Raw genomic sequence first — 17,298 nt, 5'->3', positions numbered from 1 at the left:
CTCCGTAACCAGCTAACCACCAGCACAGTGACGGCAGGGGACGTGTGCCCATCTCTGCTCTCCGTCACCAGGTAACCACCAGCACAGTGACGGCAGGGGACGTGTGCCCATCTCTGCTCTCCGTCACCAGGTAACCACCAGCACAGTGACGGCAGGGGACGTATGCCCATCTCTGCTGTCTGTCACCAGGAAACCAGGCCTAGGAGCGTTCTTGATACAAAGGAGATTCTTAAGATGTGGGAACTGCACTCTGTTCTATGAACCGTTAACAACCCTTAAGAGTCTATTTTTTGATTGGTTCCTTTACTCAATAATTTGTTGGCTTTATAATAACATTTAAATTGACATCTTTTTTTTTAAAGGCAAAAACTACTCATGTGGTTTCTTTTTACAGCAAGAGAAAGATGCTGGGGCTTCTTTCTTCTGCCTTAAGCTATGAAGGTTTAAAGAAACCCCTAGAGTCCATCGGATTCCTGATACAAACCAAGAATGAGAAGATCTGCTCAGATAAATTAAAGATGAAAACAGAAACTTAAAAATCAAACTGTTGGCTGGGCATGGTGGCTCACACCTGTAATCCCAGAACTTTGAGAGGCCAAGGCAGGTAGATCGCTTGAGCCCAGGAGTTTGAGACCAGCCTGAATAACATGGCAAAACTCTGTCTCTACCCCCCAAAAAAAGAAAGCACAAAAAAAGTAGCCAGATGTGATGGTGAGTGCCTGTAGTCCCAGCTAGTCAGGAAGCTGAGGGGGAAGGATCACTTGAGCCCAGGCAGCAGAGGCTGCAGTGAGCTTAGATCATACCACGGCACTTCAGCCTGGATGACAGAGTGAGACCCAGTCTCAAAAAAAGAAAAAAAAAAAATCAAACTGCTTAGAAACACATGACAACAAAAGCACTGTAGAGTAAAACCTCTAGGATGTGGCCAAAGTGTATCTGAAAGCTTAATACTGTAAACACTGTTATCACTAACAGCATTGAAAATACACATTCAATACAATAATCTAGAAAAATAGCAAAATTAACTCATAGAAAGTGCAAGAAATTAAAAGAAACCAAAAAAATACTTGATGAGTAAAACAGACAATTATTTGGCAAGTGAAGCAAAAAAAGAGTGAAACAAGAATTAGGGCAGCCAAGGGAACATCATCTTCCAGGTATTGACACACCATCCAACCACCACTAGGCCAGCCTCATGCAACTCTGACATTAAAAAAAAAAAAAAAAAGGAAGAAGGGAAGGAGGGAAGGAGGGAAGGAGGGAGGAAAGGAGGGAAGGAGGGAGGAAAGGAGGGAGGGAGGGAGGGAAGGAAGGCAGGCAGGAAGGAAGTCAGTCAAGTATGAATATAAATGAAAAAGAGAAAAAAAAAAAGAGAAAAGAAATGAAATGAAACAAAACTCAGGTATGAATATAAACGAAAAAAATCCCAAATAGAAATAGCAAATCAGGCCAGGCACAGTGGCTCACGCCTGTAATCCCAGCACTTTTGGGAGGCCAAGGTGGGTGGATCACAAGGTCAAGAGATCGAGACCGTCTTGGCCAACATGGTGAAACCCCAACTCTACTAAAATACAAAAAATTAGCTGGGCGTGGTGGTGCATGCCTGTAACCCCAGCTACTTGGGAGGCTGAGGCAGGGGAATCACTTGAACCCGGGAGGCGGAGGTTGCAGTGAGCTGAGATCATGTCACTGCACTCTAGCCCGGCAACAGAGCAAGAGGCCGTCTTAAAAAAAAAAAAAAGAGAGAGAGAAATAGCAAATCAAAAGTCAAATTCAGCAATGCATTAAGAACTGTTATAACGTAATCAAAGACAGATTCTGTGACTATGTTATTCATTTTATTAATAAAGGCAAGAAGGATATGAATATCTCAATAGATGCTGAAAAGACATCTTTTGATAGAATTTGATAGAACTCAACACTCATTCTTAAAACATTTTAGCAAGTTGAAAGTAAAATGAAAGATCCTTGAATAAAAGATGCTCATCAGGAATGAAAGGAGCCATGGCCACCTTGGAGAAGCAGCAGCACACCTGCTGTGCAGCACACTCCACAGGTCCTAGCTAAGGACAGACAGGAGCAAAGGAGCAAAGGATGATGACAGGCAAATCACAGAGGGGAGGGACAACACTGTCATTACTGCAGAGGAGTGGCTGTTGATCTAGAAAATCCAAAAGATCCACTAAAAAAGCATGAGTACTAGGAAGATGTGGATACAGACATATGATGAATCAATCCAAGCTCGGATCTTTGGTGTATTCCAGCCACAAGTGACTAGAAAATGCAGGGAGCAAAGGATCCCGTGGGCAGTATTCCATGACCCTCCCAGGAACCCGCCAAGCCAGGCACGAACACACCTGGACAATCTAACAAGATTCACAGCAAGCAGCAGATGCTGCTTCTGAACAGGAAAGTGGGCATCGTCCTGAGGTCAACTCCCCCACAACGCAACATGTCCAGGCAGCTACGAATCCCGAGAGGACTTGGGAGGGAGGGACAGTAAGTTCTAAACCTTACTTGGAAGGAGAGTATGTAAGAATGGCCATGATAACTGGGGAGGAAAGGGGTGGGAGGAATGAGCAGCTGGCAGTGTTCAGTGCACCTAGAGGGACGCCTCGCACACACCAGTCCCTGCTCCAGCCGTGAGCTATAAACAACGCAATCACTCCCGGGGCCTGGGAAGACCAAGGGCTTCTGCTGGTTAGCTCGCTTGCCTCTTCCTTGGGGGTTTTTTCCAGCGGGGTGGAGGAGGTCCTAAATTTGGTTTTAAGCGTGCATGTGCAGTGCCCGCGAGATATCAGCATCTAAGTGGGCAGCAGGAGAATGGCGCAAGACCCAGGCTCAGAAAGGAGGGAACACAGATCCAGATGTGCGATCTCAACACAAGGGCAGGAGGCGAAGCCCTGAGCCTGGCCTGTTCGAGGTCTGAATCTACAGCTTGATGGGATCAGCAACCCCGGATGTCGACGTGTGTGCTGCTGGGAGAGCCTCCTTGTATCCGGAAACCGCCCACATGCCAGGTTGTGTGCTTGGTGCCGTATGTACAGGACTCCTCCAAAAACCCCAGGTTTAGAGAACTGGGACCAAAAGTCAAGAGCCATTTGAAGTGGTGCCTGGCGCCACTCCCCTCCCACAGCCAGCATACCTCCTTGTTTTTTTCCTTGTCCACAGCAGTCCACACGAAGCCGAAGGCCCCACTACCCAGCGGGCTCAGGGTGCTGTACTTTTGGGAGTACTCGCCCTCACAGGCCGCCAACCCCTCCAGTTCCACAGCCTTGGGGGGCTCCTCAAACCAGGGTCTGGCTCTGAGCACCTGCAATGTAGAGGAAGGTCTGTGGGGTCACATGCAACTGCACCGGGCAGAGGTGCAGCACTTACAGTGGTCCCCCTGCGTCTTCAGTATTCGCCCGAGGCAGGTGTGCCCTGCCTTCCGGTCCCCTCTCCTCCCATGCTCTCAGACAGGTCTGAAGGCCTATCTCCACAGGGCACCCCAAGCAGCCTCAGCACACTGATCCCAACTGGCACACATGTTGAAACGTGTTCACACCCCACCATACACATGGACTTATGCAGATTTAAAGTGGCTGTATAGTCACACTGGATACTAGAAGACAGTGTGGAAAGTTACAAACAGGGCCGGGTGCAGTGGCTCGCTTCTGTAATCCCAGAACTTTGGGAGGCCGAGGTGGGTGGATCACCTGAGGTCAGGAGTTCAAGACCAGCCTTGCCAACAAGGAGAAACCCAGTCTCTACTAAAAATACAAAATTAGCCAGGCATGGTGATGCGTGCCTGTAATCCCCACTACAGGCTGAGGCAGGTGAATCACCCGAACCCAGGAAGTGGAGGTTGCAGTGAGCCGAGATCGCGCCATTGCACTCTAGCCTGGGGAACAAGAGCAAAACTCCGTCCCACAAAAAAAAAAAAAAGAAAACAAAAGTTACAAACAGACCATATTCCCATATCCGAGGAAACACAGAGAGATGCCAACTAGGATATCTGCCACACGGTACAAGACAAGTCCAGGGCAGGCATTAACTGCAAATACCCACTTCCACCAGGCTGGGTCCGGTGAGCTCCGCAGCGGTGGAGTGGGTGGAGCTGGGCAGGCTGGCAAGGAACAGGCGGGTCCTGGCGGCTGAGTCGCGGTGGCTGTGGAGGAGGTCTTTCACTAGCCAGCAGCAGAACAGAGGTGTGGGGCCTTGGAGCTCCACCCGCCTCACCTCAAACTGTACGCCTGAAGGGTAAGAAGGTAAGAACGCACAGGCCTGTGCTAACCTGGCTAGATAGCAGCTTTAGGTTAGAAAGTCCAGTACCCAGAATGCAACAGTTCAGTCCCCAGCAGCTTTAGGTTAGAAAGTCCAGTCCCCAGAACGCGGCCCAGAGAACAGCCCACGCACAGGTAGGCAGCACCAAGGCCTAGAGGAAAGCTGTCAGGGCCGGCCAGGGAAACACCTCAGGGCATAGCCTGCAGGCCTGCAACCACCACACCTCCTCACTCAGGGCAGCCAGAGGCCAAAGAAGCCCTCCGGGGAGGTCTGCAGACCACCCCAAACTCAGAATAGCCTGAGGAACCTGCATTCAACGTGCCCCTACACACAGTGGGTCTTCGGCCTTCCGGTGACAAGAATGTGAAAGGCTTACATTAAAACCATGTATACGTGCACCTGCTCTAGTCACTAATAGCCATATTAAACTCCATACCCACTTATACAGAGAAAGCATGTACGCATTTTTCCACAGCCTCCTGCTATACACCAACATAAGTGTGGTTAGCCTTTTTTGGTGGTGGGGATTTACAGCTCATTTTATTTTCTTCTTGTTTATATTTCTAATGTTTGTACAAATAACACGTATTATTTACAAAATTCTTTTAAATAAAGAACCGTAGTTATCAGCGCTACAAAATCAGCAATATGGAAACAACTGGTTAAAATAATGTGGACCTATTAAGAAATGAGGAAAATATGGCCGGGCGCAGTGGCTCACGCCTGTAATCTCAGCACTTCAGGAGGCCGAGGCAGGCGGATCACGAGATCAGGAGATCGAGACCATCCTGGCTAACATGGTGAAACCCCATCTCTATTAAAAATACAAAAAATTGGCCGGGCTCAGTGGCTCATGCCTGTAATCCCAGCACTTTGGGAGGCCAAGGCGGGTGGATCACAAGATCAGGAGCTCGAGATCAGCCTGGCCATCATAGTGAAACCCTGTCTCTACTAAAAATACAAAAAAATTAGCCAGGTGTGGTGGCACACGCCTGTAGTCCCAGCCACTCAGGAGGCTGAGGCAGGAGAATCGCTTGAACCCGGGAGGCGGAGGTTGCAGTGAGCCAAGACCATGCCATTGCACTCCAGCTAGGGTGACAGAGTGAGACTCCGTCTCAAAAAATAAAAACAAAAAGGCAGGGCACAGTGGCTCACACCTGTAATCCCAGCACTTTGGGAGGCTGAAGCGGGTGGATCACAAGATCAGGAGATCAAGACCATCCTGGCTAACACAGTGAAACCCCGTCTCTACTAAAAATACAAAAAATTAGCTGGGCATGGTGGCGGGCACCTGTAGTCCCAGTTACTCGGGAAGCTGAGGCAGGAGAATGGCGTGAACCCGGAAGGCAGAGCTTGCAGTGAGCCAAGGTCACACTACTGCACTCCAGCCTAGGCGACAGAGCGAGACTCTGTCTCACAAAAAAAAAAAAAAAAAGAAATGAAAATAAAAAAGAAAGTAAAACAGAATCAACCTCAAAGGGGCAAGCAGAGTGGCCTGATCACATGACCCTCACAGAAGGGCAGGTTTTTCGTTTTTCAGAGATCAGGGCAGCCTAAACACCAAAAGCACAGAAGAAGAACACGTGAGCACCTCGCCATGCTCACATCTCTCTCGGCCTCTCCATGTGACCACTGAGGTGGGGGCCGGCGGGAGGTCGAGAGACAGACTCCAACATGACGTCCCCGCGCCTCTCCTGCTCCCAACAGAATCTCCCCAGGCTGCTGTGAGGAGTGGCTCTCTGAAGTGTATGGCCTGAGTTGGGAGACACAGCTGGAACTGATGGGCATGGAGCAGGTGTACTGGGACCCTGGGCGCCACCCTCCCCAGGCACACACATTTGTAATCTTAATTTTCAAGGGGCAGATGATAATGCATTCTCCTTTAAAACACGATTTCTGCTGAAACTATTCCAGGGCGAAACCCCATCAGACCCCAGAACAAGGAAGGCCCTGCACCCCCACTGCACTGTGCTCTGGGGGCACCATGCTTCTTCCCATGGGGCCCGGGACATACTCAGCCGTAAGCCATCTCGATGATAGCAGCTCCCGGAGTAGGCACCCTCCTGGATCTCCCGCTGCAGGCCAGCAGCCCCGGGCATCACGGGTGTGGAGGTGACCTGGACATTCACCCTTGGCTCCTCTGCTGATGGGCACGTGTCCTCAGGGCCAGCATCCAACACGGAAGGAATGTGTCCTGGGCTTTCTCCGTCACTTGCTACATAATGCTCAGAGGACACCAAACCAACCTCAAGCGGTTCTGTTGGATCATGTTCCAGGCAGCTCTCCCGGAACCGTCGGCCTTGGCCAAGGTCAACACAGGTGCCAGTCAGTAATAACAGCTCCCTGTCATCCAGGACACATGATCCCTGTTCCTGGAGACTGGCCACATCTGGATCAGAGCCCACTGCCAAGGAAGAGGGTGTCCCTCTGAGTTCAGACGTAGCACAGGAACAACTTGATGAAGTTTGGTCTGTCTGGTCACTGAAAAAGAGTTCCTTGAGGTTCCAGGAAAACGAATTCACATCAACCTCCTGGGCCTCCACTGCTTCCAGGCCCCCAGGGAGGTCCGTGGCCAAGGCATAGCAGGCTGAGGAGCTGCCCGTGAAGCCACCGTATAGGTCTCTGCCTCCCAGATCGCAGGACAACACAGGAGCAGGGACAGCCGGGCGCTCTGTCGGAACGAGTTCGGCGTGGGGCACATCCAGGGCTCCCGCAAGGCTCAACTGGGACAGTTGCTCCTTCATCAAGCAGGTCTGCAGCTCTTCTCGGTCATTTTTCACTCCCAGCCACGGCTCATCTAGAGTAGGTGTCCCAAACGAGAGGCCTGCCATCCCAGAGGGGTTGGGGGCCAAGTCCTGGCTTTGCCACCACAAGCCCCATTCACTCCCGTAGCAAGGGCAGTGCATCAGGAGGCTGCCCCCCACCAGCTGACCCTTGGCCTGGGGCTTGGCCATGGCAGCCCCAGCCCAAAGGTCTGAACCACTGGGACCACTGACTCCCATCCGCTCTAGCCGGGCCTCCTGACACAGGCCACACACGCCAGCGTTACTGCCCCCATCCTCAGCTGGGACTGGAGCTGCAGAACCTTCACAAGCAGCAAATGGCTTCACATCCACTGGTTCAGACCTGCTTTCTCCCAGAAGATCCTGTCCGGGACACTCTACTGCCGCAGGTTCCTCTCTCCCTAAGGCAGTGACTTGCTGGTCCTTGGGCAGCGCCTGTTCACCGTGCACTGGCAGGCTTCCGTCTGGAACACTGTCCACCCTGGGGATAATGACATGGGTGACCATCATGTAGGGCCACAGATGAGTCAAAAGGAGAGATTGCACCGACTGTCCATTAGAACTAAGTACAAAGCATTAAATGCCACCACTTTATAACAAGAGAAAGACCAAATTTTGTGACCAAGTTAAAAAGCACTTATCTTAAATTTCTCCCAATTAAGTCCGTATTTAGAAATGATTTAGCAGAGAATGCTACCAAAAGCCCAGCAGTAAAGTACAGGAGCACTTGCCAATGCTTTGCTCAGCGCTCTCGCTTCATCTCAAGCCTCCAAACCCCAGTCAGCTGTGCAGCTTAGCCGCAGCCCCGCCTGCAAGGGGAAGTCCCTGCTGCTGCCTTGAGGAGGTGTGAGAGGAAAGGAGAGAGGGATTGGAGGGTCCCTGGCAAACTCTACAACAGTAAAAAAAAAAAAAAAAACAACTGATTGACTACAAACACCATCTGACTTCACAGCCACTAGGGAAATGGCTCTCAGATGGGGCCCACGCAGAAGGGGACAGGGGTCGGGGGGGCCGGGCACAGTGGCTCACACCTGTAATCCCAGCACTTTGGGAGGCCGAAGTGGGCGGATCACTTGAGGTCAGGAGTCTGAGACCAGCCTGGCCAACATGACAAAGCCCTGTCTCTACTAAAAATACAAAAATCAGCCAGGTGCAGTGGCAGACACCTGTAATCCCAGCTACTTGGAGGCTGAGGCAGGAGAATCGTTTTAGCCTTGGAGGCAGAGGTTGCACCACTGCACTCCAGCCTGGGTGACAGAGTAAGACTCTGTCTTAAACAAAAAAAAAGAAAGAAGGGGACAGGGGCCAAAAAAGAGAGAGGAGGCTGGTGAGGGCGGCTCCTAAGAGGTGGCACACAATGTCCCCCAGCATTCAGCACATGGTGACCCACGAGGAGGCTGCCACAGTCCAGACAGGATGATTACAGAGCCAAAGGACCCAGGTCTCCTGTCAGCCACGCACTGTGGCCTCCACACGACAGACTGACGCTGGGCAGCAGATGAACAGAATGTGACCGCACCCCCTCACTCGGGGACAGACAAACAGGTTAACGTCAGCAACCTAGTAAAGGTACACCAGAGGCTCAGGAAGAGCACAGGACTGGGCACAGTGGCTCAGACCTGTAATCCCAGCACTGTGGGAGGCTGAGCCCAGGAGTTCGAGACCAGCCTGGACAACACAGGGAGACCTCGTCTCTACAAAAAATTAAAAAATTAGCCAGCGTGGTGACACACACCTGTAGTCCCAGCTACTTGGGCGGCTGCAGTGGGAACCTCGCTTGAGCACAAGAGTCTAGGCTGCAGCGAGCTGTGATCGCACCACTGCACTCCAGCCTGGGCAATGGCCAAGACCATCTCAAAAAAAAAAAGACCAAGAGGAAGGAAGGGTGGGTTCCACAGAGAAAGGGATTCTGAGCCAAGTTCTGAGGAAAAGCAGTTTTCTGAGGGGAACTAGGGGTAGGCGGAGGGTCTGCGTCTGCCTGAATCTCTCCCTCCATCTCTCCCATCTCTCTCTCCCCTGCACCTCCCTCTCCCTCTCTGTCCATCCCATGCTTGAGACAAACCCCATGCAAATGCCAGGAAACCGCACATCCTCCTGCAGGACCAGGTAAGGCAGGAGGCGAATGCACACCACAAGGGTCTCATAAAGTCCCTTGCCAAAGAGTCTGGGCAACTTCTGGGGCACAGTCTGGACACACAGCTGAGGCCCCTGGGCAGCCCTGCATCTTCACCCATGCTCTTGGGGCCTGAGGAGCGGACTGCTGCAGCCTCAGTACCCGTTCTCCTCTCCGCGGTCACCTGGGTCCACGGCCCTTCCATCAAAACCCTTGGGCCAGATGTGTCTGGGGATTTCAGAAAAGTCATATGGCCACTTGCTAGGGAGACCCCAGCAGGCTGGGGAGAGGGCCTCATGGGCACCCACTGCCCTGTGTCTGCAGCGAGGCCTCTGAATACTCAAACTGCAGAGGTCAAGGGAAAGCCACGAACAGCTTCACGTGCGCTCAGGGCCAATTTGACCATCCAATGCTTTTAGCATCAATTCTAAGAAAAATATTTCAGTGTTGGGGGCATTTTGGGTTTCACAATTTTGGCTAAGAGATTGTGAAACTGTGGATCTCTGACTTTCAGCAGGACAGCAACTCAGGAAACACAAGTACATCCTCCAGCTGCCCTGGCAGCCAGGCATCGCCATGCCACTCAGTCTGGCCAGCATGCAGTCAGGGCATGAAGGATGTGATCTGCCAAGTGCACACAGTCCCTTGAGCTGCTGGGACCTCAACCCAGGGCAGCCCCAGGGACCATAGGTCCTCCACTGGGGATGCACCAGGGCCTGGCCTCTGTGGAGATCCGAAATCCCCACCTGCTGTCTGAGCACATTACTTGGGGTCTCTTCTAGTACCTGATCCACAGTCTAACAATTCACTCAGCTTCAGCATCCATTTGCTAACAATCAGACTGCACTCCCAGGATTACCAGGAAAACTAAAGGAGACAACTTAGAGGAAGCACCCAACTTAAATCCCTAGAACACAAAAGCACTCCGTACAGCTCACCTCCTTCCTTCATGCTTCCTACCCCTGTCCTCTTACTGTTTCAGCTTATTGTCCTGACCAGACCACAGTTCTCAGGAACACACCTCAAGTCTTCTGCAATGCTCATTTGTTGAATAAGTGAACGAGTGAGTGACTGAGCGGGTGAATGAATGGATAAATCTCTGTAGTCATAACTGCACTAGATGTGTAGTAGATGCTAATCAAACTCTTAGAACTCTGACATCCAAAAACGTCCAATCCAATAGAAAGACTAGGAATTGGCTGATCTTGGCCAACTCCCTTGGTACAACCAAGTCCTGGCAGATGAGTTGTGTCCAAGGTCCTGAGGAGAGCAACGGGCCACGTGGCCTCTGTCTGCCGAGACGTCCCAGACAAGGGGAGCACTGGCAAGGGGGCCCAGTCACTAGTGCTGTGAGCACCCACGGGCCACACTTGGGCCCTCAACGACAGTCACCCCATTTCAGCTTGGTGGGACCTCTGGAGAGGTGCACACAGCAATATTATTCATAGTAATATTGAAAACTCACATGTGTTGAGCGCCTGCTCTGTTCCACACAGTGGAAGGAGAGCAAGTAGAGCCAACAGCTGCTCTCTCACGTCACTGAACGTGGACACACAGTGGCAAATGGAAAATCAGGGAGGCTAAGCAAACAAGAGAAAGCACCAGCACGTCAGCCAGTGGGACAGTGGCTCATGAGCTAGGATGCCGTCCAGGAGGCTTCGGTTCTGAGGGGGCCTGTAGAGGAAGATCTGCAGGACATGCATGTGCATACACATACACACACATTTAGGACAGTGTGCACGGTATAATCCCAGCCGTGCTAAAGGAAAGAAGCAGTAACATGTGAGCACACATATGCACATGCACACATAAAATTGTAATATACAACTATAGTTGAATGCACAGGAAGAAGGCCTGGAAGGTTCTAACTGCTGACTGCGGTCCCCTGGGGGAAAGAGTGGGATTGGAGGAGGGGGACTGGAAGACGGCCAAGGGAACTGTCGCTTTTACCATTATTCTTCTATAATTAAAAAAACCACATATTCATGTATTACATATTTTTAAACACACGTATTTTATATGTATCTATTACATATTTTTTAAAATAATTTCAAGACTAGAAAACACAACAAGGTGGATAAATATCACAGACACGGCGATGAGCAGAAGGCAGACAGAAGGAAATGGTGCGTGAGGCTTGACGGCAGGCAGTCTAACCTCCGCCCTGACCCAGGGCAGCGGGGTGTAGGGGGCACGGTGCAGGAAGGGACCCGGGGTCTGCAGGCAGCCAAGAAAGGGTCCTGGACCACCTGGGCACCTACAGTTTGGGCACCTTTACTGCAAACTGTGCATAAAAAAGATTCTGGGCCAGGCGCGGTGGCTCACCCCTGTAATCCCAGCACTTTGGGAGGCCAAGGTGGGTGGATCATGAGGTCAAGGGATTGAGACCAGTCTGGCCAACATGGTGAAACCCCGTCTCTAGTAAAAATACAAAAATTAGCCGGGCGTGGTGGCAGGCGCCTGTAGTTCCAGCTACTCAGGAGGCTAAGGCAGGAGAATTGCTTGAACCTGGGGGGCAAAGGTTGCAGTGAACCAAGATCACGTCACTGCACTCCAGCCTGGGCAGTTGAGTGAGACTGTCTCAAAAAAAAAAAAAAAAAGATTCTGAAGAAGAAAATGGGTTACAAACACACACACATGCTATGCACAATAGGACTATGAGAATAGAATGAGTTTTTATTTCTACTTTTCCAAATGTTCCTAATTCTCTAATATAAACTTCCTTTACTCTAAATAGAACATTTTAAAATATGCAAAGAGAACAGATTCGTATGACTTTGAAAATGATAAAATTAATCCCAGCACTTTGGGAGGCCAAAGTGGGCTGATCAAGAGGTCAGGAAATCGAGACCATCCTGGCCAACACAGTGAAACCCTGTCTCTACTGAAAAAAAATACAAAAAATTAGCCGGGTGTGGTGGCAGGTACCTGTAGTCCTAGCTACTTGGGAGGCTGAGGCAGGAGAATGGCATGAACCCGGAGGCAGAGCTTGCAGTGAGCTGAGATGGCGCCACTGCACTCCAGCCTGGGCTACAGAGCGAGACTCTGTCTCAAAAAAAAAAAAAAGAAAATGATAAAATTATGTTATGCTTTCATCAGTTCTCTGAAATCTACCTAAACAATCTGGAACTCTCCACAGCCTGTTTCCTTATCCCTACAGTCAGATAGTAACAGCATGGTGCCCTCCCGTACAGGCTGATAAGGACTCAGCCAGGCAGCACAGAAAACCCAGCTGTCACTGTGTGTGGAACACAGCAGGCGCTCAACACACGTGAGTTTTCAATATTACTATGAATAATAGGCTGAATATTTCTCTCTGACATGTTCCTCATTCACTTACCATCTGCCTGGCCTTTTACTAAACTTGTAACCTCCCACCAAGGGACTTACCCTGGAGCAGGCTGAGGAGAGAGGCAGGAAAGGAGCTGGCTTCCAGTCCCCAGCTCAGTCTGAGTCCCGGTGACGATGTCTTGGCTTTCCACTAGCTTCTGGGTCTCATCTTGGGGCACAATGTGGCCACCAGCAAGCACGACATCGATCCTTGGATCTGGCAGCAACACCAAAAAAGAGTGTGTGCTCGTCACAGACACTCCCTAAAACAAACCTGCTCATTTGCCTGGAACTCACTGAGGCTCCTTTACAGCATGACCAGCATCGACCACCTTTCACCACCCCAGGCATCCCAGGTTCAAACCAGCGCCCTGTCTCTGCCTCCTGTCGCCCTGCTGCTTGGCCCAGGACACCCGCAGCCAGCTATCGTGATCCTTTTAACACCCAAGTCAGAGCACGGCCCTCATCTGCTGACAACCCTCCAACAGCTCCCATCTGACTCTGGGTAGAAGTCAAAGTCTTGGCCATGGCCCCCCAACCCTGTGGCCTCACTCCCCCAGGTCTCTCCACCTGGCCCTCTCTGGCCAGCCATCCCTGCCTCCCTGCCATACCTGAAGTATTAGAGGCCTTGGGATCATGGCTCCTGATCCCAGAAACACTGTACCTGGGTATCTACAAGGCTTCCCTAGGCCTCCTGGGCCCCCAAGTCTAAGACTGCACACCCTCTTTGCTTTCCTCCTGAGCTCTGGCCACTTCCTGGGCTCCACGTGTCACCTGGCTTCCTCCAGTCCCCATGAGGGCAGGGCTGTTTGCCTGGCACATGGTAGGGGATGAGTGTATGTCTCTTGGTTACATGAGAGAAAGCAGCCTGCATTAGGAAGGACCCTGGGAGGCCGGGCATGGTGGCTCACACCTGTAATCCCAGCACTCTGGGAGGCCGAGGCAGGTGGATCACCTGAGGTTGGGAGTTCGAGACCAGCCTGACCAACATGGAGAAACCCCGTCCTACTAAAAATACAAAATTAGCCGGGCATGGTGGTACATGCCTGTAATCCCAGCTACTCGGGAGGCTGAGACAGGAGAATCACTTGAACCCAGGAGGCAGAGGTTGCAGTGAGGCGAAATGGTACCACTGCACTCTAGCCTCAGCAACAAGAGCGAAACTCCGTCTCAAAAAAAAAAAGAAGAAGAAGAAGAAGAAGAAGGACCGGGAAAGAACCCTAGCCCCAAGCCAAGGGAAGCCTGGTTCGGCATAACTTCTCTGAGAGGCATTTTTGACAGTAACTAGCAAAAGTGTTCATTCCCTGAAACCAGAAGTTCCACTTCTAAGAATTCATCCTAAGGAAGCAAAGTGAGAGGCACAGAAATGTTGTGATCGCCTCCCCCAACCACCAAATATCCGACAAAGAGCCTGTACTAAACACACAAGCGTGTGTGCACAGGTCAGGATTTGGAATTCTGGAAAAAAGGGAAGGGAAATATCATCAGTGCCAGAGGAAAAAGCTCGTATAAAGGATAGATTATAAGATAGAAAAACCCAGACACGATGAGGGGAACCACATGCGAAGGAAAGCCGGGATTGTAAGGAGAACCAACAGCCTAACAAAGCATCTTTTAAAACAAATGTTACAATCCAGCTTCTAATGCCCCAGGCGAGACCCTGTGGAAAGGAGGCCGGGGGCGTGTGCCAAAGAACTCACTTGAAGCCCAGAAAGCTTGTCTGGGTGAATGAGTGTCTGACGGTGAATGTTTATCTCACAAGGCCAGTCAGTCCCGTGAAGCTGTAGTTTTCCTCAGTGACTGTATTAAATCCACTTTCACACTCATTCAATACCCAAGTGACCGCATGCAGGACAACCTCGCAAGCCAGCACCTGCCGACCCGCCTGGCCCCACCACGATGCAGAGCCCTGACGCGGCTGTGCTTTCTGCCAGCACGGGCCACTCTCTCTCTCTTTATCTCACGCCCACTGTGTCCTTCCATAGAACAGAGACCCCCACCCGACGCCCCGCCACACCATCACCTGGATCCTTGAGTCCCAGCCTGGCCCAGGACTCCAGAACCACACCCAGTGAGCCCATGCTCCAGGAGGGCAGAGCCCATGGAGGCAGAGTCCTGGGGTCCCCACCAGGGCAGAGCCAGGGACAGGGTGCACCCCCACCCCATGCTTGTCAACAAAAGAGCGAGCACTGTGGAAGCAGCCAGGGGCCTGCCCCTTACCAGGAGCTCAGGCGTGGGCCCTGCCGGGACATCAGTGGGTTCCACTGCCCCCCACTGCTCCCGGCCAGAGTGGGTCCCTCGGGACAGGAGGCAGTGTGCCTGTCTTCACATGCCACACACCTAAGACTGTGCATATGAAAGGGACTCGGGAGCATTTGTTGAAATAATTTAAAATGTTAAATTAAAACTATTTGGGATAAATATAATTAAACCAGGAACATTCAATTTAGGAATTGCAGTCAACCCTCAGTACACTCAGGGGATGGGTTCCAGGACCCCCAGAATGCCAAAATCCGAGCACCCTCAAGTCCCACAGCCCCCACCCCGGAAAGCAGGTGCATGGAAGGTCAGCCCTCCATATACGCTGACTTCACCTCCCACCAATACTGGATTTCTGAGGTTGAAAATAATCCGTGTATAAGTGGACCCTCCAATGTCAAACCCAGTTGTTCAAGGATCAGCTGTAATCCGATTTGCTACATGGATTCACTCAAACTACACGAAGCTATATAAGTTTACTTAGAAAAGACAAGACTGTCAGTTAGCTGTGTCTCGGATGCTGTGTCTCGGATATTATGGACACAGGTGATGCAATCTTGGGGGGGTTTCTATTCTTCTCTATGCTCATACATTTGTAAGAATAACCTGTCACAGCCCCTGAGACAGAGAGGAACATCAAACCAGGAAACAGTCACCCCCCACTCTGTGCTCCCAGCACCCCTGAGCCTCTGGAGGGGCCGTAGCTCCTGTTCCTCCCGGCCCTGTCTCAGAGGCACGGGGCTGTCTGGGGCTTAGCAGCTGCAGGTGCATTCAGAAGGAGGAGGACATGTCTTACCCTGGGACCCCTCAGCAGGGTCCTGGCCCTGCCACGGGTCCAAGGTTTTCTCCCCACACCCACTCTCATCACTGACATCCAGGCAGCTGGCCAGGTCTGGGAGCTGTAATGAGCTGTTGTACGCAAGGTCCATGTAGCTGTAGAAACCAGGAATCAGGAAAGTGATATTCTAGAAAACAAAGTGGGGACATTTCAGAGCCTGGAGGATCCACGCTGACCTACTGGACTGTCCCCCTGGGGGAGGAATGGACACAAGGAGAGCCAGTCCCTGAGAGTTCACCCTCAAGGTCGGGAGAGGCCTCAGGCCAAATGTCCCTCGACATACCTGAAGCCCCGCTGATGCTCAACATGTAATTCATGTTTTTTCCCTTTTCTTTTTTTTTTGAGACGGAGTCGCGCTCTGTCGCCCAGGCTGGAGTGCAGTGGCGCTATCTCAGCTCACTGCAAGCTCCGCCTCCCGGTTCACACCATTCTCACGCCTCAGCCTCCCAAGTAGCTGGGACTACAGGCCACCTGACACCACACCTGGCTAATTTTTTGTATTTTTAGTAGAGACAGAGTTTCACCGTGTTAGCCAGGATGGTCTTTATCTCCTGACCTTGTGATTCACCTGCCTCGGCCTCCCGAAGTGCTGGGATTACAGGCATGAGCCACTGTGCCCGGCCCCTTTTCTTAAGTAAAATGTAAAAACACAGTCTACGGCAAGTTACAGGCACATCAACACATCTTTGGAGCAGACATCTGGCCTTTGGCCCCATGTTTACATGGATCTGGGAGCCTATGTCTGCAAGCCTCACCTCACGCGGCTCACTAGTGGCTGGAACAGTGACGTGTGCCCAGGACAGAAGGACTGTGGGGCCTCCCAGCCTCCTCCCAGGCCAGGAGCTGCTCTGACAGATGCTTCCTCAAAGCTATGGGACACTGCCCATAGCATCCAGGAAGAACACTAACTGCTTTTTAACTAACTTAAATTTAACTTAACTACAATTTAGCTTAGCTATTTTTTATTATTTCTACCAGGGTGAGAAATGAACCCCGCAGCTGTGTCGTAAACCCTGGTCCATCAGTCAGACCAGATCTCTAGGGCTTCGAGGCACAGCGCTCCTCTCTCTCCCTCCAACGGTGGCTGCTGGGGAGGGGTGGAGAGGAAGGAGCTTGGCAGCTGTGAGCAGGGACCTCCCTCCCTGGACCCAAGGTCCCTCCTGGGTAACGGTGCAAGCTGGAGAGCTTGCCGGGCGCGAGGCCTGTGCCACACGCAAGCCTGCACTGCAGAGCACAGCAGCTTCCTCTGAGGGAACAGGGAGCCAGGTGCCCAGGGCAACCCCACCTTGCCCAGGAGCTCGGTCTTTCCGTAACCAAACAGCGTCAGTGCGAAGCTATGGTTGATGCCGTGGATGGTCCCATCTGGCAGGAGGGTGATGAGGCCGCTGATGGTGCAGAACACCCAGATAGATGCCCAGTAGCCCCTCGCAGGGGCCGCCTCACTGGTGGTCGCCTCCTCACTGTTGGGTTGGGATTTCAGTTTTAAGCTCAGAGGGAAGGTGGTGCCGTCCCGGGCTCTTCCAACAGACCTCTGAATCTTGAGATGCTGAAAGAAAGGCTTGTCATTTAGCTCAAGCCGCGTTTCACATGGACAGAGCACTGAATCTGCACTGCATCCGACCTGACTTCTACCCCATATGTCATCAGGGAAGGTCCCCAGGACATCTCACACCCACACTGCTCTGCCTTCCCCTCCTCCCGGGCCCGCC

The 17,298-nt window shown here is 51.7% G+C and overlaps 1 protein-coding gene across 1 annotated transcript in view; it reads right to left on the bottom strand.

Annotated features, from left to right (window-relative positions):
* PASK (PAS domain containing serine/threonine kinase) overlaps window positions 1-17,298 on the bottom strand; it is a 48,284-nt gene that overhangs the window by 21,188 nt on the left and 9,798 nt on the right. Inside the window, exons 7-12 of the mRNA XM_011996381.1 lie at window positions 16,875-17,135; window positions 15,548-15,716; window positions 12,553-12,709; window positions 6,281-7,530; window positions 4,051-4,235; window positions 3,146-3,313 (exon numbers count right to left, since the gene is read on the bottom strand). Coding sequence (XP_011851771.1) covers window positions 3,146-3,313; window positions 4,051-4,235; window positions 6,281-7,530; window positions 12,553-12,709; window positions 15,548-15,716; window positions 16,875-17,135 — 2,190 coding nt within the window. The remainder of the gene's footprint in view (window positions 1-3,145; window positions 3,314-4,050; window positions 4,236-6,280; window positions 7,531-12,552; window positions 12,710-15,547; window positions 15,717-16,874; window positions 17,136-17,298) is intronic.

This window comes from Mandrillus leucophaeus, unplaced genomic scaffold (assembly GCF_000951045.1).
Source record: "Mandrillus leucophaeus isolate KB7577 unplaced genomic scaffold, Mleu.le_1.0 Scaffold510, whole genome shotgun sequence".
NCBI classification, from domain to species: Eukaryota; Metazoa; Chordata; class Mammalia; order Primates; family Cercopithecidae; genus Mandrillus; species Mandrillus leucophaeus.
The sequence above is the reverse complement of the archived record's forward strand: the minus strand, read 5'-3'. Positions and strand labels throughout refer to the sequence as shown.